General features: G+C 47.6%; 1 protein-coding gene across 1 annotated transcript in view; it reads left to right on the top strand.

Annotated features, from left to right (window-relative positions):
• ITGB5 (integrin subunit beta 5) overlaps nt 1-23,436 on the top strand; it is a 58,020-nt gene that overhangs the window by 19,272 nt on the left and 15,312 nt on the right. The window contains exons 5-10 of the mRNA XM_036386879.2: nt 200-368; nt 6,232-6,393; nt 7,859-7,954; nt 9,006-9,095; nt 11,505-11,639; nt 14,912-15,341. Coding sequence (XP_036242772.1) covers nt 200-368; nt 6,232-6,393; nt 7,859-7,954; nt 9,006-9,095; nt 11,505-11,639; nt 14,912-15,341 — 1,082 coding nt within the window. The remainder of the gene's footprint in view (nt 1-199; nt 369-6,231; nt 6,394-7,858; nt 7,955-9,005; nt 9,096-11,504; nt 11,640-14,911; nt 15,342-23,436) is intronic.

The following is a 23,436-nucleotide window of genomic DNA, read 5'->3' as shown; positions in this document are numbered from 1 at the left end:
AAAAAAATACAGGCTTTACTCTAGGATTTTGTAGATAAGTAGCCAGAAGCTGAAGTGTCCAAAATACAAAGCACTGCGAAAGTATCCCAACCTTCTGAACAAAACCTTAGAGACCAACCTGGTAGAGCTGGGAGCTTCTGCAGTTCTTGGCTGCGGGTGTGGTTCCTCCCAGCTGACCAGTCCTCTATTCTTCCCGCAGTTACAAGCTGTTCCCCAGCTGTGTCCCATCCTTTGGCTTCCGCCACCTGCTGTCCCTGACGGATAAAGTCGACCGTTTCAACGAGGAGGTCCGGAAACAGAAAGTTTCCCGCAACCGGGATGCTCCAGAGGGCGGCTTCGATGCCATTTTGCAGGCTGCTGTGTGCAAGGTGAGCTGCTCTCATTTCTGGAGGTTTCTTCTGCTCTGTTCTTGAACCAAGGCAAAGCTTGTTTGCCATTTCATGGAAGTAACTTCTAAATTTTTCTTGGAGAAACTGAAAAACGCTATTAAAAAATAGAGGCTTTTGTCATTATGTGCTTCCATAGATAAGCAGGCAAAGGAAAAAAGGTTAATTCTTTCTCTAGTTTAAAGGGATAAAAATGGAGCTTTTGTAAACACAAATTTAGGGCTGAGATTTCATTATCCAGTTAGACCTTTGGTGCTGAGCACCTGGCATAGAATCCTTCCAGAGTCACATACACTTGTGTGCAGCAGTGCTGCACATCAGCTCAATGTGTTTAGCAAGGGTGCATCGAACACGTCTTGCAGCACTAGACCCATGTTGGGGGTTGGAGCTGGTCCCTACTGCTCATACCTTCCCTCTTTGTGTGTGTGGGAATGATCTCACCTCTGGGTGCTGACAGCCTTCTCTCCCTCTTTGTCAGCAGAACTGGAGCAGAGTTCATTAGCTTGGTGCCATGTTAGCCCTGTCCTTAGAGTTTTTGGAGATGCTTGCTTGGAGATCTTTCTGGAACAAGTAGTTGGGTTGCTCCATATCCCTTTGTCATGAATGAAAATTCTGACATGAGGCTGAGCTTCCCTGCTCATCAGGAATGGTTCTATTTGCTTTTTCACCTATTGCTGCAATTTTCCTTTTGTTTGCTTCAGCCTTGCTTAGTCCTTCTGGTTGGGCATGTTTTCTTCTGGGTCTGAATTATGGGAGCTGGGAGCTAGGAATAGTCTGTGGGAGTGATGGATTGCAGGCATGTGGGCAGCCAAATCTTTCCTTGCCTGGATTGCCTTTGCTGTGCTTCACGGTGTTGGCAGGACTGAACCTGCCCCATTGGGGCATCTTCCCACAGATATTGTTGTTGGCACAGCTACAGTGCTGCTCCCAATAACTGTCTGGATATAAAGTGCTTCTCAGTTTTGGAGAGGTGGCTCCCATGGTTAGAGCAGGGATGGCTCAGGATGGTGACTCAGTTGTGCCATTCACCATGTGGGTTTTTGCAATCCCTTCCACGATGTTACTGCAAAAACAGGCAAATATTTCCCTATGGTGCAGCAGTACTTCAGTGTGTATCACAAGGGCTCATTTCTGAAGTGCTGGTGGAAGGCAGGAGACCTGCAAGATATTTCCTCTGAATTTGTGGCAGTCTCAGATTGTTGTTAAGGGCTAAAATCTTCAACTGTCCTTCTTGAATGCACAGCCTTGTCCCTTCTAAATTTAGAAGATGAATTTAGATGCTGGTACCAACTTAATTCAGGAATGAGCACCCTTAAGGAAGGGTGAGCAAAGGTGAGCATGTGTACATGCGTGACTGTTGGCATGATGTGGCAGGTCATGACAGCAAATTTCTGCAGCCGCAGCAGTTAATTAATTACTGGAGCTTGGGTGTGGGAAAGGAAGTCCATGGGTCTGGTGTGAAGGCAAGAGAACTGGCTGTGCCATGACTCATGCTGCATTGGCAGTGCCTTGCTCTGGGCAGAGCAGCTGCCTCTCATCACAGCCATGAGCAGCAAAGATTCTGTCTGTCCAGAGTTAAAAAAGGCAAAATTTCAAGGCAGCTGATTGACATTAGGATGTTTGGTCCCATAGTCAAAATGGGAACTTATTGCTTAATTTCCCTTGTGGTCCCCAAGCAAAGGCCCAGACTGGTCAGTGGCTGTGGGCTGTGGTGAGACTCAACGCCACTGAGATGGGTGAGGGTTGCAGACACTTGGGGTGGCAGAGAAGTGCAGCTTGCTGACAAGGATATTCTTGGCATGGAGTTTGTCATCCTGCAGTGACTAATGGAGTATCATGGGGATGAAAACCCCAGAAACAGACAGTAATTCTGTTAACTCAGGACCTATTCCACCTCCGATGCAAGGAGAGCAGCATACGGGCACCTTGGTGAATTCTGAGGTGGGTTTCCTTGTCACTGCTCTGCACCCCATTGCATCTCACTGGCTCGCTCCAGCTTTTTCCAGGGTAGTTATCACCTTAGAGAGTCCCCTGCCTTGGGGACATGCAGTGTGTTGCTCATGAAGCACTTTGTGCTCAGCATCAAGGGGAGAGGGGGTCACAGCACAGCAGAGCCTTGCTGTCTCCAAGCCACGGTGTCTAAACAAGGCCTTCTCCTCCCCTTCTGAGGTGTCAGAAACAATACCTCCTGTGTTGACTAGATGTTTTTACACTGGAATGCATAGCAAGCATTTCTTCTGCATGAGCTGCCTAAGGGCTCTGTAGCACTCAAGTAATGTTTTGGCCTGGTCTTCAACCCAAGGAATGGGGAAAGTTTGTACAGCTAACAGAAACTAAGGACCAGGCCCAGGGCTTGGCTCCTTTCTGAAGGATGAAGATATGGTAAATGTTATTCTCGAGGCAATGAAAGAGCCAGAGACAATAAGCCTTTATTCTGATGCTAAAATAGTATGCCAGGAATATTAATCAGCCTTCCTTAATTACATTTTCCATTTGCAGTATTTTGGTTTTTTGCCATTCTCTAAGTGCAAGCCTCATATGGCTTGGTGGTATGTATAAGTTTCAGATCTTATATGCTAAGATGCAGCAAGGAGATAATGCTAGATTGGAAAATAAAGCATCTTTTGGAATGGTTTTGCTTGGTGCTTGCTAGACACTGGTAGTTGGAGATAGCCAAGGCATCTGGGAGACACTGAAGAGCCTTTCAGAGCAATACCAAGTGAAGGAGGTTTTGGCTTTTGATCCCTAAGGCATACTTGCCTTGCACCTGTATCTGTTTCTTGCTTCCAAGAAAGTCTGCACCTGAAAAACTGGTGAGGTTTTAGACAAATTGATGAATGCAGGGGGGTCTCCTGGCAACTGAGTCTTGGCAATTGAATGGCTTTTATTCCGTGCCCAAAGTATAAATGTAGGTATTTTTTCAGGCATGGAAATACAGGCTTTGCTGCTTTTCCAATAGTATTTGGAGAGCTGTGCTGAGGCAGCTGTGGCAGTTTTGCCAGTCACTATTGGCTGTATGGAGTGAGAAGCTGTTTTTTGGGGTACAGAAGGCAACTGTAGCTGGTTGTGGGAGTAGGGGCAGGATCCATAGCACCCCAAGCCCTGTGGAAACATGTTACTCTGCTTTGGGTCCAGTCCCACCCCTGCTTTAAAAATCCTTCTTATCCCATAAGGATCAAAAACCAGATGAGAGGGTAGGCATCAGTGCAGGGTTTTTTGTTCAGCAATCCCAGTCCAATAAAAAAAAATGAAATTCTCCTTGGTTATTTGCTTTAAGCAGAGTGGAGTGCTGCTCTGGGTTTCTCAGTGGAAACTGCATGCTGAAGAGCTGTATTTTCCAGTGCCTTGAGGCCACTGGCAGAGGCAGTCTGAGATGCTCCTTGGCCTGCCAGCCTCCTTGGGGGGCTTTTTTCATAGGTCTACAGCTTCTTTTGGTGTGGGATCAGCACTGGCTCAGCCAGCCCATCCAAGGCACCCTGGTTTGATGTTCTGAGGCATCAGATACTTTCAGTGCCTGGATATTGGCACTGAGGCTGTGGGTGCTCATTGCTTTTTGGGAGTGAGTTCCTGAGCTGAGCAGCCACAGCAGTTCTGATATTGTTTATGTGGGACATTGTGTTGGAGTCATGGAGAGTTTGTCTGCAAAGGAATTCTTAGCCCATGATTTAAAGGTGGGCTTAGCAGGCAGGTGACCAGCACCAGCACCCCCGAGGTGCCTTTGTGACTGCTGCTTGAACGCAGCTCCTTTTCTTTGTGTGCAGCACATTTCTAAGGAAATGAAACTCAGATTAATCCTTCTAATCTCTTTGGGAGTTTCTTGGCCTTAAACATTTAAAAAGAAATCAGCTTTGGATACTCAAAGAAAAGTGAATTGGATGGGCTTCTGTCTGGTGGCTGAGCAGACTGAAAACTGCCTCTTGCATTATTAGAGCTGTAATCACTTTTGGGTTGAGTTCTTAAGAAGTTACATTTTGGCATGAGGTTTTAGCCTTTTGTCCAGTGGGGTAACTTCAGAGGAATGAATCCTGCTTCCCAGAGCAAAAAATACTCATTGCTTCCTGAGCTGGACTGTAATGTGCTGGTGCATGGTAAGGGATGTGTGTTGCCAAAAATTTCTTCCTATGGCCTTATATGCATCATGGGGGTCTTTAAAATGTCAATAAAGAAAATAAACCTTCTGTAATTGGGAGGAAAAAGGAATCTACTCTAGAATAATGTCCCTGAAGCAAAAGTTATATTTATTGGAAAGATCAGCAGGCTTTGGCTATGACTCACATTTGGAGGTGAAAATTGCGCTGGCACATGTGATTCTACACCCTTCTGCCTGCTCTGCCCTCCTGCCCTGCCCACGCCACTGCTTTCCATGGGAAGGGCCAGCACCTTCCTGTAAACAGGGCAGAGTTTGAGTTATGCTAAATAAGCTGAGCAGTAACTCTGGAGGAGTTGGGTATCTCCATCTGCACCGTGTTCCCATCAGTGACCCAGCTTTTCCCTTGTGCTTTCCCAAAGGATTTGTGTGGTGGTTCTCTGAGCCAGGGTCTGGAGGAAGGGGGATGCTGGAAGTGCGTGGGCAGGGAAGGTGTGGGGCCATGTCTTTTCTGGCAGATGGTCAGTGTGGCAGCCCAAGGGGAAGCTCTGGACAGTGGGACTTTCTGCCTCCAGTCTGTGCCGTGGCAGGATCTCCCTGCTGTGGTCAGCAGCAGGACCCCTGCTCACCCAGCTTGGCAGTGACCTGGCAGCAGGAGCAGCCACTGAGGGGGTCTGCTGCAGCACAGTGGTTTGCAAAAATTTCCTTTGGGCACCTCTGTTTCCTTCCACTTCCATTGCCACAAAGTGCTTCGATGTGCTATTATAGGCACAGATCTGCTTCTTGGGCTGATGAAAACATGGAAACCTGGGGAATGTTTGTCATCTAGATCTTATCCCTTTACTTGAAAAAAATCTTTCCTTGCATCTCTCTTCATGCAAAGACAGTGGTAATGTCTGGTCCTTGCACAGAGGGATCAAGGAGGGGTCAGAGGACACTTCATGTGCTGTGCTTGATGCCTCAGTGCTTTTGTAGGGACCATTACAGCATGTCTTGACATTACCATGCTTTTAAATAAGCAGAAGTTTCTCAGAGCAGCTCTGTGCAGAGTGGTTGTGTGGGATTAGTGGCAGCACCAATGCCAGAGGTCCCTGCTCTGCTCTGGCTGTGTGTGTACCCCTGTACCCCTGCTCTCCTGGGGATGGAGCTGCCTGGGGCATGTGTAGAGCTGTACAATGAAATATCAGAGGCACCATGGCTTCCAGGAGATGTGTGCAGAAGGGGATCAGGGCAGAGTGCCTGGGCATGAGTGTGGTTGCACCAAAGCCCGTCCCCTCTGGCAGGCACCTCACTTTGTCCATCACAGCTCAGAAACAGCCTTTATGAGTGAGCAGCAATGAAAATGCTGAGCGGGAATATTGCAGCTCTTGCTGTTGCATTGGCCGCTCCACAGAGCTGAGGAAACAAGGTCAGATTAAATGTGTGTGGAGGAAATTGGCAGGTCTCCTTTGGCTATAAAAGCAGCTGAAATTCTTACTCTTGGATCTGGACAGAGAAGGTCTGGTGGACAGTCCACATACCTCCTCATGCCTTTTTAAATTAAGTGTGTTGGAAGGAGATGCTGGGAATTGCTGGATGGGCTCCCGACATTTTGTTTTCATAGCAGGGATGGGTGGACAGCAGCATGGTACTCTCCTAATTAATGCTAATGGGTCTGCTGCTGGCTAGGCACGTGGCTGGGACCATGTGCAGGGTGAGGGGTGAAGCGTGGGCTTGGCAGGGGCTGGCTGCTGTCTCACAGGGTTTGCTTTCCCCCAGGAGAAGATCGGCTGGCGTAAGGAGGCATCTCACCTGCTGGTCTTCACCACGGATGATGTGCCCCACATAGCCCTGGATGGGAAGCTGGGGGGGCTGGTGCAGCCCCACGACGGGCAGTGCCACCTGAATGAAGCCAACGAGTACAGCGCGTCCAGCCAGCTGGTGAGTGGGGCACGGGGCCCAGCCCTCAGAGACCTCGAGGGCTGGAGGACCTCTCTGGAGACCAACCAACCCCTACTCCAGCAGCTTTTGGCAAATGCAGTGCCTGGTTTAACCCAGCTTCTGCAATTTGCAAATAAAATTTGTTCTTCTTTTGGGCATTCCCCAATAGTGAATGCTTCTGTGATAGTCAAAAATGAGTTGGTGACTTAGTGAGTTCCTTCAAAGCTCATTGCATGGGATGGAAAAGTAACTTGGTGTCCTGAAGAGCATTACATTTTTCCTGCAAAGTGTACAGGAAACAGAATATGTCATCCCTTTTCTAAAATATGTTTGAGGAGGGTGGAGTCTGAGGACTGTCCAGAGGACTCTTCCTGCAAAGGGTGTATCTACCTTGATGTGACTACACTAGCAAGTACAATAGAATATTGCTTTTATTCATAGCCTTTGAGCACAACACTAACATAAGTCTTAGTAATAAAAAGGCAAACTAGCCCTTTCTAAAAATTGAACTCAGCGGAGGAAACTTCTGGGATGAATGAGCACTTGCCTGCCACTTCATTATCCCATCCTTCTGCAGAATGATGCTTTATTCAGCAGATCACATGCACTAATTATGATTGTTGTTCCTGAATGTCACCCTGTGAGGGGAGGGGAATCTGGGTGGCTATGTTAAGGTCAGAAGCTGGGCTCTACAGTGGAACCCCCTGTGCAGTCCTACCAAGTGGATGTGTAAGGGAGCACAGTCCCCAAACTGGCTCCCTTATGTGGAGTAAATGCTGAGGAGATGGCATGATGATGCTGCCTTGGCATTTCCATGTTTGAATCTCAGAGGCTCTCAATCAGTCCTCCAGTCTTCAAGTAAATGAGATGGTTTTTTCCAAGGACAGCACTTCAGAAGCAGGCAGGGAGTTTTGAACTCAAGCTGTTCTCTAGAGACTGAGCCCTGCTTCGTTTTTTTTTTTTTTTGCTAGAGCAGCATCTCCCTGCCATCCTCTCCATCTGGGAAATCTGCAGAATTAAAGAGTTTATTGTAATCTCTTTATGGTTCCAGTATGCAGAAAGAATAGGCAATGGATGTTTCTGCTTTGGGAGAAAAAATTTGATACATTTCCACTTTCTTTAGTTCTAGATCTCCCTGCCTCGCATCCCTTGAGGTAGCAGCCATTTAGCACATGTGCATTTGCTGATGGCAAAATAGGAAGTGGAAAGAAATAACCCAGTGTTTTGGGTATTGCTGTGGCTAGTGGTGTTGTCAGTCATGCATTTTAGTGAGCAGTGCTGTAGAAATATTTAACAGATTTCTACTATTTCAGTTAGGATTGTGCTGGTACATCAGGGACTTCATCCACAACAAAACACGCCATGTGTCTGGAATGAATTTTGCTATTGGGAAGAGAAGAGCAATGAAATTAGTCTTTGTTTCTGTGTTACCCACCAGTCTTTCTGCCTGGCTTTTTCCCCCTAGGATTATCCTTCCCTGGCACTTCTTGGGGAGAAACTTGCTGAAAACAACATCCACCTGATTTTCGCTGTTACAAAAAGTCATTACATGCTCTACAAGGTAATTGCTGAGTTGCCTGGGCTGGGGGGAGAGTGAAATGCCTCTTGAGGCCCTGGGGAGTGGAGGCAGCTGCAAACATGTGTGTGCAGTGGCAAACATGTGTGTGCAGTGATGAGGGTGCAGTGATGCATGTGGCCACAGGCTGCCCGGTGCAGGCAGGCAAGGCTCAGCCCTGCTGGTCTTTTCAGCAGAAAGCACTAAAGCTTCTTAGAGCAAACAGATATATGTGTGTTAGTGAGCATGTGAAGAGCTAAAATAGCCTCCATGTTAATCGGGATGTTCGGATGGCTGCCAGTGTGCAGCGTGCCAGAGAGCAGAAACCTGCTCGGCCCATTCTGCAGTGACTTAATCCCATTACCTAATCCTGCACAGCCTTTCTGCCCAGCTGTGTTTTTCCATCACGGAGTCCAGGGCCCTGACGTGCCACACACAATTTGAACTCTCCTGCTATTCCTGCTCTCCCCTTCAAAAGGAAAGGTGACCCAAGGCACAAAAACCAACCTGTGTCTAGAGCTGCCCTGTGGGGTTTTGCTGCTCTGTGGGTGCAGGGGTGGTGTTTCAGGCGGGGTTGCTTTTGGAAACCTCTGCCGAGGCCCTCGAGGCTCAAGCAGGAACAACAAGCAGCCCTGTTGCTATGGTGGGGATGCTGCTGTTCACCCATGGGGAGTGGGAGGGCTGAGCTCGTTCTCCACCCCCTCTCCTGGGGATGCTCAGGGTTGGGAGGGAAGTTGGGACAGCTGCTCCTCCCTCCCTGCAGTGCCAGATTTCCTGAGTACAAGGTGGCTGGTCTTCCCCCCCCAGCAGCAGAGCCCCAGGTATGTTTGTTCCTGACCCATGGCCGTGAGCTTTGTTTAATATTTGACATGCTTCATTAGCAATGCTTTACTTTTGAAAGCTCCACATTAACTGGAGCCAAAATATACCATGTATACCACTGGGTGATGGGGCAGTGTGTGTGGCCTGTGTCCCTGGCATGGGGTAAATCCCTCCTCATCCTCTGCTTTCCTCTCTGCACCTCAACATTTTAATTTTTCTTTTTTTTTTTTTTAAGAACTTTACCACTTTGATCCCTGGAACAACAGTGGAGATTTTGCACAAAGATTCCAAGAATATCATTGAGCTGATTGTCAAAGCCTACAACGTAAGTGCATTTTAATTCCACAGCTGCTGAAGTGAGGAGGGCTAAGAACTTGGCCAGCTCAGCTCCCCCCAGTGAGTTCCACCCGGCTTGGCAGCCTCCCTCCCCTGTCCTCTCCACACTGCTGGAGCTGGGATGTCCACCCTGGGAAGGGAAACAAGGTGTGTGAGGAGGATGAGAAGCGTGGATACCCAAGAGAGCCTGTGGGACAGCAGAAATTTCACCTCACTTCTCTTGCGTACAGATTTACCCACAAAACACAGCCCCCATCTAAAACAGATCTCTCTCAGAGATCTTTTACCTACCAGTAGGTAAAATAGATTATTTCTTTGTTATCTGATGTTCAGAGGCCTCTCAAGGATGGGACCGGGACCAGGTCCAGATAAGGTCACATTCTTGCCTTGCTCTCCGTGCAGCCCACACTGGTTTTCAACACCCTATGAGTATCACCATGCTCCCAAAGGAGCCCTGCCTGTGTGCCACTGCCAGTGCAGCCTGCCCTGGCACAGTGAGGAGGACAGCAAGGGACCTGGAGTTGTACTGCTGACCTGATGTTGTCCATCTCCATGGAGATCAGGGGAGCAGCTCAATTAGAAGCAGCTAAATGGCATGTTCATAGCATAGCTGGTGTCAATGTTTGTGTTGACTTCTCCCTGAATTCCTATGTGTCAGGTCTTCATGATCTTGCAAGGATATTGCTGTGTGTTGGGCATGGAGATCTGACCCCATAACAGGTAGAGTTATTCATGCATGGGACCTGTGGGCACAGCTTTTGATGGCTGCAAGCTCTTCTTGGTACTATGTTCTATAGTGCAGGGAGTCAATAAGAACTTCTTTGGAGGAGTTTACACATCCAGAATCCATGTGGGGTTGGGGTGGTTGGGGTGTGCTTTGCATGATCTGTAAAGTTCTTCCTTCTTGTCCCCCATCTCCCTGCAGTTAAAGCAGCTTTTGGTTATGCCCTTGGGAAGAGTGCTTCCCAAAGCTTCACCCTCTGAGGAAGGCAGAGAACGGTTAATGCTCCACAGGACTATACAGGGCTGATAAGAGGACTTGTGTAGGAACATAGGATGAGCCTGTGCAAGGCCATACTGAGGCCTGACCTGGTGTCCTGTTTTCTGCCATGCTACCTCTGGGAAAGAAGAGAGGGGAGCACATCAGTGTAGCAGCTAATTTCTACAGGATGAATTGGGCAGAGCAGCATCCATAGATTAATTGACAATTGGCGGTGTTCAGCCCACAGGCAATGGATGCTCCATGTGGTCCCAGTTGTTATCCCATGAAAGCTTCACTGTTACAGTAGAGAGATGGGAATTATTCCTTTCTTTCCTCAAGGACTGTTTAGATTCACCCGGCCAAAACTCATTTATTTCCTGTCCATTTCTAGAAGCATTGGCTCTTTGCTGGCATGTGAACCCTGCTTTTGTCATCACATGTACTGGCAAGAGGTCTGAATTAGCACTTTTCCTTAATCTGGCCTGTTTGGTGAGGGCGGGGGACAAGGGGAAGAGGGATGGAGGTGGAAGCTGGTTTTGGGTAATAAGCATATTTGTGCAGAAAGCTCCATTTTGAAAAACTTTGTCGTTTTTGGACACCACTGGTATGAAAATCAGTTCCAGCCCTTGGAAGAATTAAACAAAACAATGTCATTCTGAATTAATATTTATAAACTTCATTTTGTTGTGACTTAAAAAGTCTGTGTATGCAGCAGGGCAGAGAGTTAAGAAGCAGAAGAAAGGGGTAGAAGCACACCAAAACCTCACAGATGGAAAATGCTCTTCACTTTGAAAAGTTTTTTCAAAGAAAGAGATTTTTCATTAATTTTTCCCATGGTGCTGTTTCCAGCTGACTCTTACAAAAGGGTGCTTTTGGTTCAGCTTTTTCTTCTAAGAGGGAGAATACATTTTTCTGACCAGTTGGGTGAAATGAAGGCAGCAGGACAGAGCTAGTGCAGTTTCACGTCTTCTCTGTGCTGCACAACAGACATTGTAGGACAGCTGCCAGTGGAGAATCAGGCTTTGCACTTTGCTCAGGAGCTGGGTTATGGGGAGGAGAAGGTGCAGATGTGCACAGAAAGCTCTGACCTTCAATTCAGAGATATTCTGTTTCTGGTCGAGAAGGTTTTCTTCTTTGTCTTGTGCACCCGTATGTTTCCAGTGCTGGCTGCAGTGTCCATTACACCCTGCAGGGGTGGCAGGCAGCTCCCTGTGAATCTAGTTGTGATCGTCAGAACTCTTCTAGGCTGATTGGACCAAACTCAAATGTCAATGTGTGTGCAGGGGTGATTTTTTTTCCATATAGGTGCAGAGATGTCCTACCCACCCTCTGGAAACAGCAGGAGAAGAGACTAAAGCAGAAGAAACCCTTCTGTCTTTGGGAGCTTGATGGTTTGCTTTCCCCTTGTGTTTCCAGAGTATTCGGTCCAAGGTGGAGCTCACAGTCTGGGACAGCCCTGAGGACATTGGCTTGACCTTCACAGCCACCTGCCAGGATGGGTTGTCCTATCCTGGGCTCAGGAAGTGTGGGGACCTCAAAATTGGAGATACGGTGAGTCTGCCTTTTAATCTGTTCCCTGGAGAGGCTCTTTCACCTGCTTCCCTCCATTGATGAGTGGTCCTGGGCAATAAAACACAGTTTTGCTCATTTTCCTCTGCTTTCTCATGATGATATAGAAACCCACAGAGGGTGGCTCTGCTAGAAGTAGTTCTGAGTGGTGCAGGTCAGTCCAAGGTGAGCTGTGAGGAAAGAGGGAAAGCATCTTGTCTACAGTACTGAGCTGAAGGTCCTGATCAGGCAGCAAGGATGCAATAGTCAAAAACGAGCCTTTTTCCCTTATTCACAGATATTCACATCACACTCTCACCTGTGAAATTCCATAGGCAGCAACCCTCCTCTCCTGTGTTCAGTTCCTAGGTTATTGGATGGCAGCACAGATTGAAATAAATATTAACATGGCATAATCAACCCTGTGCTTTTTAAAAAGCAGTGAAGCTAAGCTTTGCTTGTTTAAATTGAGTGTTGATGCAGATAAATGAGTTGCTGGGCTGCAGGGCTAGGGCAGGAGGGCTCAGGTTGGTGGGGAGTCTCCTCCCTCTCTTCAGACTTTTGCTGTCTGAGGCCATGGGTGTGGGTTCATTAGCAGCCTGATTGCCTTATTTGAGAAGAGTGACTCTGCAAACATACCTCAGGGCTCTTAGTGCTGTGACATATAAAAATAGTTTGAAAGAGTCAACAGTAGCTGGAGTTTTACCCCACCAAATAAGGATCATGTGAGATGTTAAACAGGGAAGTGGCCTTGCTTTTTAAACTGAATTTACTGGGTCCTGGATAGGTAGGTAAAAGCAATCCCTGTAGCTCCTTGGATGGCTCCAGCTGCTGCAGCTTGTGCCATAAAGGGTCTGGCTGTGAGTGCAGCAGGGAGCTGGTGCTGGCACTGCTCCATTTTAGGGGCACTCTGAGTGTCAAGGTGCCTGCACAGGGAGAGATACCACAGGATGGTGGGGTCATGTACCTCCACCCCCTCTTTTCAGCTGCTTTCTGTCCCACTGCTTTGAGGAGGTTTGACTCCTGCTAAGGAAGTTTCCCTAAAGAGGATCATGCTGGCACTGGACCCTAATCTGCCGGGGCTTAGTCCTGGGGCTGTGGGTGTCAGCGGGTGAAAGGGAGCAGGATTACCCTGATCCCCTTAGCTTGCTTTCTGATCTCCTCCTCTGTAATTTGAGATTCTATCCTAATTGCTTCAGGCCTTGGGAATGGGAGGGGGCCAAGGGAGGTTTCCTGGGGGTGCAGCTCTCCTGCCAGGGGTGGCTGCTGTGTCTTCCATCTGCACATCCCCCCTTGACCTGTGCGACAGTGAAGTCAGTGAGAGCTTGAGGTGACCCCCAAATGTCCCCAGAGAGAAAGCATTCCTTCCTGAGGCCTAGGAAAGGGTCTCATTTCCTTGGAATAAGGTTAATCCTCCTTACTAACTGGCAGCTCTGGGCAGTGCTGACCAGCCCTAACAAAGAGCAGGATTAAATCAGGGGCTAAGCAAGCAACTAAAGTATGGTCTTGGTTTTCTCAAGGAGAAAATCCCTGACACTGGATTGTAGCAACATAAAACGAGTAGGGGTGTGATGTATAACCATTTAATGATGTGTAGAACCTTCTGAAGCCAGGCTTGATAGAAGTATCCATTCAAAATGGCCTGTGAGCAGCATGCCAAAAGCTTGGGACTGTGGGGCTGATACACATATCCACATGCAAATCAGGAGTCCCATAAAACCTTCTAAATCCATGATCTTATAGGCACCTTGGGTTCTTTGCTGTGCTGGTTAGATCTTGTTTTGAGAGAGTTTTCTATTTTTAATGGCATGAAAACTGGGTTGTTTGCTAGGGTTTTGCCCTGTTTGTTTCATGGGAATAGGCAAGTTCCTTCCCACTTCACAGAAAACAGTGGTGCCTGATGGGGAAAATTGCTGTGAATGGCTGACAGCAGAGAGTTTTAAAATACTTTGGATGCCCAGCCCCTCATGTTGGTGCATTGAGCTGCAGGTGCCCTTGCTGGATGTGTAATTGTTTGGGGTTTATTTTTGCACACCTGGAAGCGAAGCTCTGACGTGCCAAGTTCTGTGGAATTGCTCCATGGATTTTCCCCAGCACATTTGCCCTTCCCTGCCGGGGAGCACCGCTGGCAGCTGCTTTGGGGCCGTGCCTGTGAAAAATGCAGATTTTATGATTGGCTTTTTGCAAATACTAAAATGAATATTATATGTGTTGTGTTAGAAAGTAATGCTGTTTTAATTCTCTTAAGTAGTGTGTTAAACGTAGTTTTAGGTTATAAACAATGTTAAAATAGAAACTATGCTATTGTGGAAAATGCCAATCACTTGTTTTTAAAATTTTAAACGTTTAATAGTAATGAAATGGTTATAAAAATAGTAATACAATTAGAATAATAATAATTTGGACAATTTGAATTAGGACAATATGAGACAATAGAGACAAAGAGTTATGGACGTCTGGGTACCTTTTTCTGGGCAGTACAAGCCCAAAAAAGGACAGCGCCTTTGAGGTGGGAAGAAGTTTGTTTCTTATGATAAGAGGGCAAAAAATTCTGAAAGATTTAGGTGTCCTGTGGCTGCTGTCTCGCTGCGAGTCCTTTCTTTAAAAAAAGTATCCTACATAGCATAGTTTCTATTTTAACATTTTTTATAACCTAAAACTATATTTAACACACTACTTAAGAGAATTAATGCAGCATTACTTTCTAACACAACACATATAATATTCATTTTAATATTTGCGAAAAGCCAATCATAAAATACATGTATTTTTCACACTATGTAGGATACTTTTTTAAAGAAAGGACTTGCAGCGAAATAGCAGCCACAGGACACCTAAATCTTTCAGAGGAAAAGAATTTATTGCCCTCTTATCAGAAGAAATGAACTTCTTCATACCTCGCTCAGTCCTGAAGACGCCGTTAGGATTCAGAGGAAGAAGTTGACGATGACCAGACAGAATCCTGTGTTTGAATGGAATTTATGCATCATGTATGAGATGTATGGATATGCCACAGGCTGTTGTTTTTAAGGGTTAATCCTTTGTTAACATGTGTCCTTTTTCAGGCTCATGCTGCCCAGAAAAAGGTACCCGGACTCCGTAACTCTTTGTCTCTATTGTCTCATATTGTCCTAATTCAATTTGTCCAAACTATCATTATTACTCTAAACGTATTACTATTTTTATAACCATTTCATTACTATTAAACTTTTAAAATTTTAAAAACAAGCGATCCGCGTTTTTCACAGCGCCCGTCACCTTCCATCTCCCCTCAGGTTTCCTTCGAGGTGGCCGTGGAGGCGCGGAGCTGCCCGGCCGAGGACGCGTCCCACAGCTTCACCATCAAGCCGGCCGGCTTCCGGGACACGCTGGAGGTGGCCGTGAGCTACCGCTGCCAGTGCGGCTGCACCGGCCGGGCCGCGCCCGCCAGCGCCAAGTGCAGCGGCAACGGCACCTACGCCTGCGGGCTGTGCGAGTGCGAGCCCGGCTACCTGGGGGCCCGCTGCGAGTGCCGGGAGGGCGCCATGGGCGAGCTGCACCACGCGCTGTGCCGCGAGGCCGAGGGCAAGCCCCTGTGCAGCGGCCGGGGCGAGTGCAGCTGCAACCAGTGCCAGTGCTACGAGAGCGAGTTCGGCAACATCTACGGGCCCTTCTGCGAGTGCGACGACTTCTCCTGCGCCAGGTACAAGGGAGTCCTCTGCTCAGGTAGGAGCCTTTTCCCTCCCTTGTGTTGCAGTGTGATGCCATAGCCTGTCTCAGTTATCCCGGTTCCTTCCCCAGGTGCGTCGATCACCTCTCCCTTCCCCTCCCCTTGCCCCTGCTGAGTGCTGTCTGTCAATCTTGGCATTCCAGAAAGGGCGTTGTGTGATTGGCGAAGTTCAAAAGATGCCTCTCAGCCCTGGGACACATTGGGCCATCCAGGTGTCATTTGTCCCCTGAGACTTCCCCCCCTTACCTGGTTCATGGGATCCCTACCCCTTCTCTCCCCCTCTCCCCGGGGTTAAAAGACACGGCAACCACGTGGTTTGCTGTTCTGTTAGAGCTGTTGCTGGATTCAGAGGCCTGTGGGCCAGGAATAAAGCTCTGGATCAAAACCCTCCAGCAGAACCCAACTCCTTTCCTTCACCTCGCCTTGAAGCCTCTTCGCCAGAGATAAACCTGAGCTCCTGCATGCCTGGGCTTGTCCCAAGTGCCCAGCTGCAGCATCCAGCCAGCCAAAGGTGTCTCTGAGGTGAAACCACCACAGCTGCTGCCTTTGGTCAAGCAGCAAGGGCCAGACGAGCCCAAGCACGTTCCATCCAGCCATATTGGTATTAAATTCCAATACCATTGTGCCCTCAGTGTCGTGGTAGTGAGAAAGCTGCCCCAGAATGGGGCTGGAGTGTGTCGGGAATCTGCCCTGTTTCTGGAGGAGTCTGTGCTCCCTTTCTTTTCCTTATGGGAACAAGGAGGGAGAGGTTTAGAGGCATCCACAGTTAAGAGCAAAAATTGCATTATCCTCATCAGAGCTGGGTTTCCAGCATTGGAGTCAAAGGCTGTCTCCCTCCATGTCAGGGATCTTTAGGATATTGTCAGAGTGACCCCGAGAAAAGTTAGAAAGTCTCTTTTCCCAGCCCGGCTCTTGAAGGAGGAGTCAGAGCTCTTCATTTCTCGGTCTCAAGGTTGTTTATTGTTTCTTATCTATAAAATTCTTTCTCCTGCCCTGCCGAGGTCCGTCCAGCAGGACAGTTCCAGGCACTCTGCCTGCCCCTGGGGCGGTGTTATGTCTTTATACTAAAAACTACATATACAATATTTACAATTACTTTCCAATACCTATCACCTATGTTAGACAGTGAGCTTCTACTCTAAACCAATCTGTAAGTGCCAACATCACAGCAGAAGATGGAGGCCAAGAAGAAGAAGGAGAAAGGCTGGACATGCCCAGTTCCCTCCATCTTGCCTCCTGAACCCCCATACCAAAAACCCCAAAATCTACTTTTCCACCCCGTGATAACTTCACTATTATTCTACCTGAACTGTTGTGGCTTGCTGATCTTCATATAAGGTTGGTAATTTGCTTCATGGGTCATAATCAAACCCACAGGTGTTTTGGGCTCCGTGCCAGGGCTTCTGAGCCCCCTGGCAGGGGTCCTGGACGTCCTGGACAGCCAGAGGGATGTTCTGGGTTCCCACACCTGCAGGTTTGTCTGCTGCCTGCATCCCACGGAGATGTGCAGAGTCTTGGCTTTGTTATTGTTATTTTGATGTAACTATGCACATCTCTTGCACACTGATGTATTTCCCTAGGAAAGAGTAAACCAGCACTGGCATGAATCCCCTGAGGCTTTTTTGGTGTTGTCATAGGTTGGATTTTTCCTTTGTGTGCCATCCTTCCCTGCCTAGGCAGAAACAATCTTCTTTTAAAGATGAAGTATGTGGTGTAATCCCCTGGTGTGTCAGAGGTGAAAGGAAAGATTGTGTTTCAGGCTGTTACTTATTAGAGAAAAGCTGTATTAAAGATTCCTAAAGCTGTTTTATGTATGGATTTTTCTCCCACTGGGAAAACAAGTCATTCACTGGGAAAGCTGTAGCCAGTCAGCTTTGCTTAAACAAAGGTAGACGAGTTATTTAGCTGTGTTTGCTAAAATGGTTTTAAAACCTCATCAGTCCAAGGTCAAATAATTTACCTTGAACATAATTGCCTGGATTAGCCCTCAGACATAATTCCCTCAGTTGGATCAGGGCACAGGGCTGTTCTTTAAAATTTGCCTGCATTCAAGCAAGTAAAATATTTCCGTAGCTGAAAACCTTGGACAAAAATTCCAAACAAGTGTAAGCTTGGAAAAAATAGTTACTTTTTATGTTTTCTCCAGGGAAGTGGTGTTTTTTCCACTGCTGTTTATCTTGCCCTGCATATTTCAGAGTGGAGCAATAAGCTTTAGTTGCAAGTTTCTGACTGTTTGAGGCGATTGTGTTGTTAGGCAGATAGAGGATGTTTGGCTAGTGGTTTTGTCACTGCTGAAGATGAGGCAGGCAGTACTCTGGGTTTGGAATTGCTCTGGAGATCCCAGCTGGGATCGAGTGGGAAAGGCCAGTTCCACCCTGACAGTGACTGCCCAGAGTGGGGGGTGTGTGGGGCTCTCCCTGCTGGTGCATGAGTGGAAAGATGGGTGAGCAAGCACAAAAAAAGTGTTTGAAGGTAGACAGGGGTAAAAATTAAACTCAGCTGTGAAGTAATTAGGAGCACTACTCTCTGGGAGTTCTCCAGAAGACCACATTGCTTTGATAACATCATCCCACCCAAAAGGAGAATATTTAAAAGCAAGCAGGGCATCAGTGCTGTAAAGAGAGGTTGTAAGTTACTAGTGTAGCAGTTGCTGCAAGAGAAGAACACACCTCTGCTCAAATTTCCTTTCCAGCAGGAGGGCTAGAGGTCTGCTGCTCCACAGGAAAGCAAGTTATCTATCTTCTGTTGCACCTGCTTGCCTCTGTCCCTGTGGAGGATGTCTGGTGCTGGGAAGCACATCATAGCTGGTTTGGGATTTGCTGGAGCTTTTTAAAGTAATTTAAAAGTCCTTTTTATAGCTATAAAGAAAACAAAGGGTAGGCTGAGGCCAAGCAAGCTCTTTGCTTGAGGGAAAGTATGGAGTCTGGCATGGCTGCGTGAGTTGTGATGCTAAATCTGAATTGGAGCAAGCACTGTGCCAGTGACATAACATTTTGAGGTGGTTTTGTCATGCCAAGAGGCTTGGGATTGCCCAGCCCACCACAAGCTTGCGTGGCAGGGCTATGCCCAAGGCTGTCCCTAACAAACAGCCCTCTGCTACACAAACATTGCTGGGGGCTTCCAGCAGACCATGCTCTCTCCCTGCTACAAATGGGGCCTTTCTAGAAAAGACCAGGTGTTTAGCTCAGCACTGAACATCTGTCCACCAGCACAAGTAGACTTGGAAGCCAGAAGAGTTTGGGTGATGCCTTGGGAGCAGGTTGATTCTCAGGGCAGTCTCTACGGTGGCTGGTTGCTGTTTTTGTTCCTGCTGGGGGTGAAATGACACCCTGCCCTTACTCTGTCTTTTCCTGGGCACGGTGTCTGTCCCTGAAAGGCTCTGTCATCCCTGTGCCTGTCACTCTCTCGGGGGAGTGCAGGTTTTAGCTAAAGCACAAACCAAAAAAGCAGAGTGTAGGGAGCTGTGATTTTGAAGCAGATTATTGTCTCTGTCCTTGCTTGGGAGTTTCTTGGCTTGGACCCATGAGGGAAACTCATCACTTCTGTCAAGAGTTTTATTTATACTCTTTGAATCCTCTGGTTGCATAGAAGGCAGTCACTGCCTCTCAGTGCATTTCTGATGACTGACTGTGCTCTGAACAGTGGAACCCAGCCTCAGGTTTAGCACACAGGCTGTGGTGTCCCCCATCAAAGGCACTCACACCTGCCCCAGCTGCTGAACAAGGTGATACCATGAACCTGGAGTGCCCATCCCACGCAGAGCTGATGAGAAAACAGCCAGTCCAACCTGAGCTGAGGTTCTGGGGAGCACCAGGAGGAGAGCACAGATTTCTGAGCTCAGAAGTAAAAATCCACTCAGGCAAACTGCTTTGCACTTACATGGCTGTGGCATGAGCCCATCACCCATCTGTGCAGGCATTTCTTCCTTTTATGATCTGCAGTAAAGCTGTCCCCATTGAGTCACAGCCATGGCACAGGGGTGGGTGGCATGTTATGCTCAGGCATCCTGTATTCCCAGCAGAAGCCAAGTGGGGTTGAAATACTCTGAAATGAACTTGTTTCTTGTCTCTTGGCATTTGGTCCTTTGGCTAAGGAAAAAAAAAATCCTGGGTCCATTTATAAATATTGGAGCCTCATTTTTGTCAGCATTTGAGAGGAGAGATGCCTGCAGACAGTGCTGTCTATGGCTCCAGTCCTTTTGTAGTCCCCCTCATGAAGTGGAGAAGCAGATTTTGGGTGAGAAAGAATCTAAAGAACTAGCAAGATTTAATTCCTGCTAGTTAAAGCTCTCCTGTTAGGGAGCTTTAACTAATTTATAATGTGGAGTAAATATTAATGCAAGTTGCATCCAACGCAGAATCAGTGTCACTTAGTCACTAATCAGTGGCATTTGTTCTGCTGCTCCCCAAGTCCAGGTAACAGCTCTGGAGCAGCTGTTTCAAGCCATTAATCCAGCTTCTGGAGGGGCCACAGGGGATGGATTACACAAGTATTCTGTTCTTACAAAAGAAGTGCAGCTGGGTTATCTGCAGCACTGTGCTCTGACAAAGCAGGCAGAGGCTTCCCAAACCCTCAAATGCTTTACTCCCAGTTTTTCTTTGGGTGGAGAGGTTGCCTTTTTGCATTGAGATCTTCGACACATCACTCTGTCCCCTCTACTCTGAAATGTGGGTGGCTGTGAGAGAGGGCAAAAATCCCTCCTGCCTGCAGCTGGGCTGGGGAGGGGGCAGCTGGCTGCACAACCCACAGGCTTTTGAACTCCTTGGCTGCCTGCCAGGCACTTTGACAAAGGAGGAAACATCTCTGCCCTAATTGCATTCCTGAAGGTCCCATAAAACAAGGTGGCAGGAGGGAGGAGAGGCCCCAGTAAGGGCATCACACATTTGGCTCTAATGAAGAAAGACTGGCTTGTTGGAGGCCAAGCTTCATTAGTTTCAGTTGCTCCAGACCTATTTTTTCTTGGATGGGGGGACACAGAGTAATATGGCATCACATGGGTCTCTAAAGAAATTTTCCCTTACCCACCACCACTGTTCCCAGCTCCTGTGTGTCATTTATGTGCTCTTCAGCCCAGGACTCTGGTTGTGCACAGGCACATCACTAATTACAGAGAGCATTTGTCATGCTGCAGCCCTTCCTCCCCCTAAAACACAAAAGATCTCATCCCAAAAATCCATACTGCCTGAGCAACACAGCAGCTACTGATGGTGGTCCAGCTTTCGGGGATCAGGTCTTTTGTGGTTTCTCTTCTTCATTTTTTTTAGAATTGGACAATAAATCAGATTTAAGAACAGTTTTGCATCAGTAAATGAAGCTAGTCTCTCTAGCTTGTGAGCAGCTGTGAGCATCGAGCTGGTTAAGGTGACTGAAGGTCGTGGCTGGCTGAAGCACAGCACAGATGGGGATGCCTTGGAGCACAGGAGCTGGGCTGGCCTCCCTTACCAGCACAGGGCTTCCAGTGACACAGAAAACTCAGATCAGCGATAGAGCAGCGGGTGTCACATCTGCAATACGTGCAAGTGTCAGAATCACTTCTGAGATGGGATGTGGGAAGGGACAGCTCATTGAAAATTGGGGGTTTATTTGGCAGAGAATAGCCAAGCTGACGCGTGATGTGGCTCCAGTTGCCCTGCTGAAACCACTACATAAACTGCTGAGCTCATTCAAGTCCTCAGTATTTACTTCTGAAAGCTTCCTCTCTTGGTTTTAGTAAATAGGGAAGCTCAGGGATGTTTCAGCCTGTACTAAGGCCCAGGGAGATAAGGCTTTTTTGTTTTGTTTTGTTTTGTTTTAACACGCCTCAAATTAGAAACCTCACTCATGCTTTTGCAATTTGTTCTCACTGTACCCTGTCCATAACACATTTAACAGCCAGTGGGATGATGGCTCAGTGTCAGTGCCCTGGTTTCTGGTCCTGCATTAGAACTCCATGCTTTGAGAGTGGCATTTGGGTTTGATTCCTCTGCTAGTATCTCCACCCTGGGGATTTGGATGGGATCTGTTACTCTACAAATCACTGTGCCCATGGACACATCATCTGGAAATAGACTTCCTTCCACATGTACTTTTGTAGTTACTGTTCACCTACCCAGTGGTGAATAAAGCTACCATCCTGGGTGGCAATTATAACTGCCTCTTGGATGGAGATGCTGGTGTGCATCTGAAAACTCAGATGTGAGAATAAGGGTGATTTACATCTTTCAGACACACAACAGCATTTTATTTTTGATCTTAATGATTTTCATTCCTAATGCCTAAACTTTTACCAGAAGCAGCTGTTAAGAAAGAAATGGGTATTATTTGATTTGTTAACCTCTCAGGTGCAGGTGATGTTTGAGTGTGGTTTGGGGAGGAAGGAGAGCTCCCTTTGTGCCCACTGTCTGTGGTTGTGCTGCAGGTGCAGTGGCTTTTGACAGAGGTACCCCTGCCAGAAGGGAAGAGGGTGGCCTGTGGCAGAAAGAAGAGAGGGAACAGAGCCTAAACCACATCAGCAATGTTTCCTTTTAAGTCACGTCAAGTCTTGTTATCTGTAGGTTTTTCTGAGCACTGCTTAGTAAAAGAGAACCTGAAGGGGAGAGACAAAAGGGCCATATAGATATGGAAGTTAAAAATAATCCTTTGGCTGTTGCTAAGTGCTAGTGCAGCTGCAGGGAGATTCAGCTCCCTCTCTGGGGCAGCTGCCCTACAGGTCAATCCCTCTGTGCTTCCCATGTGGGAGGAGGATGGGGAGCACATATCTCCCAGCATATTCGAGGCTATTTTGGTGACAGAGGATGCAGTGTCAGCTCGGGTCACTGTGCTGTAACCTCACAGTACCAGTTGCTTTGTGAGCAGTCACAGTCATTAGCAGCAGGTTGGGGGCACAGGGGTCAGTGGCTGCAGGTGCTGTTGGGGTGCAGGGCATGGGAGAATGGTTTGGGGTGAGCAGAACCAAGTAAAGTCCTCTGAAACAAAACCCTGTATCATTAGGGTGTTGTAGCACTGCGAGTGCCCCTGTTCCCACCAAAGAGCAGGGTAGGAGGAGGAGTCTGGGCTGGAAGACACAGCAGTCTGTGTATGTTGTCACACTGTGTGGGGCACAGGGTGCCCTTGGCAGCCCACAAATCTGGTTTCAGGCACCCTGAGGTCTCTTGCCTACAGTGCCACTTGCAGAGCCCAGGGGACCTTATGCCCAGAACAGACAGCAAGGAGATGGCACTACTGTAGCATCTCTCTTTTACAATGTGGTCAAAACTCAGGCTGCATGTTTATCTTCGAGCTTCCTGAAGACCTTTCTCCTTGGTGTATTCCCATTTGGCCTTTGCTTTTGTCACCTGCAGGAGCTGCTCAGCCAAGGGTCCTGTCCTGAGATGTCTGTGAGCCAGAGAATAAATGGATAAAACAAAATAATCCCCCTGAACAAGAAGGAAAAATAAACCTCTGACTTGTTGTGTCCCATAGCTGTGAGGAACTGAGGCCAGAGCGCCTGTGCCTGGTGTCACTATTTGGGTGGGCATTCCCTCTCCAGCTTACATCCCTCCTCCACCTGTGAAACAGTTTGGCTCCAGTAAGAATAGACTACAAACATTTAATAAGGAACAAATCAAATGGGGCACCTCTGCTATCCTCTTCCTTTTCTGCGGTTAAACTGCAAAGCTGTTCTGCTGACTCTCATCAGATGGATTGCTGTAAAGAAATAGAAGGTTTAGGTTCAGCTCTGTTTATTCCAATCCAGTGGGTCAGCTTAAAAAAAAAAAAAAAGTAAGGATCAGGTCAGCTGGAGCAGGCAGGGCTGAGAACTGTGGTGGGGAAGAAGAGTCGACTGAATCCACCCTCATCCTGCTCAGACTGATGCCACTCTTGCCCTGCTTACAAGCTCCGTGCAGATGCTGTTTGGCTCTATGTCCAGTGTCATTTGGCTGCACAATGTCTAAGTCCCAAATCAAGAAAAATGCTTTTTTTTTTCTTTAAATGTGTGTTTCCATAAATCAGCTCTTTTCTTAGGCCAGCTATTGAACTGTTGGTATTCCTGCTTGCCCTCCTGTAGAGCGTAGGGCTGCCCTGCTGTTGCAACATTTTGGAGCAGCAGAATGTGATTGCTCAAGCAGTGAT

This window comes from Molothrus ater, chromosome 7 (assembly GCF_012460135.2).
Source record: "Molothrus ater isolate BHLD 08-10-18 breed brown headed cowbird chromosome 7, BPBGC_Mater_1.1, whole genome shotgun sequence".
In the NCBI taxonomy this organism is placed as follows: domain Eukaryota; kingdom Metazoa; phylum Chordata; class Aves; order Passeriformes; family Icteridae; genus Molothrus; species Molothrus ater.
This window is presented reverse-complemented; position numbering and strand designations above follow the sequence as displayed.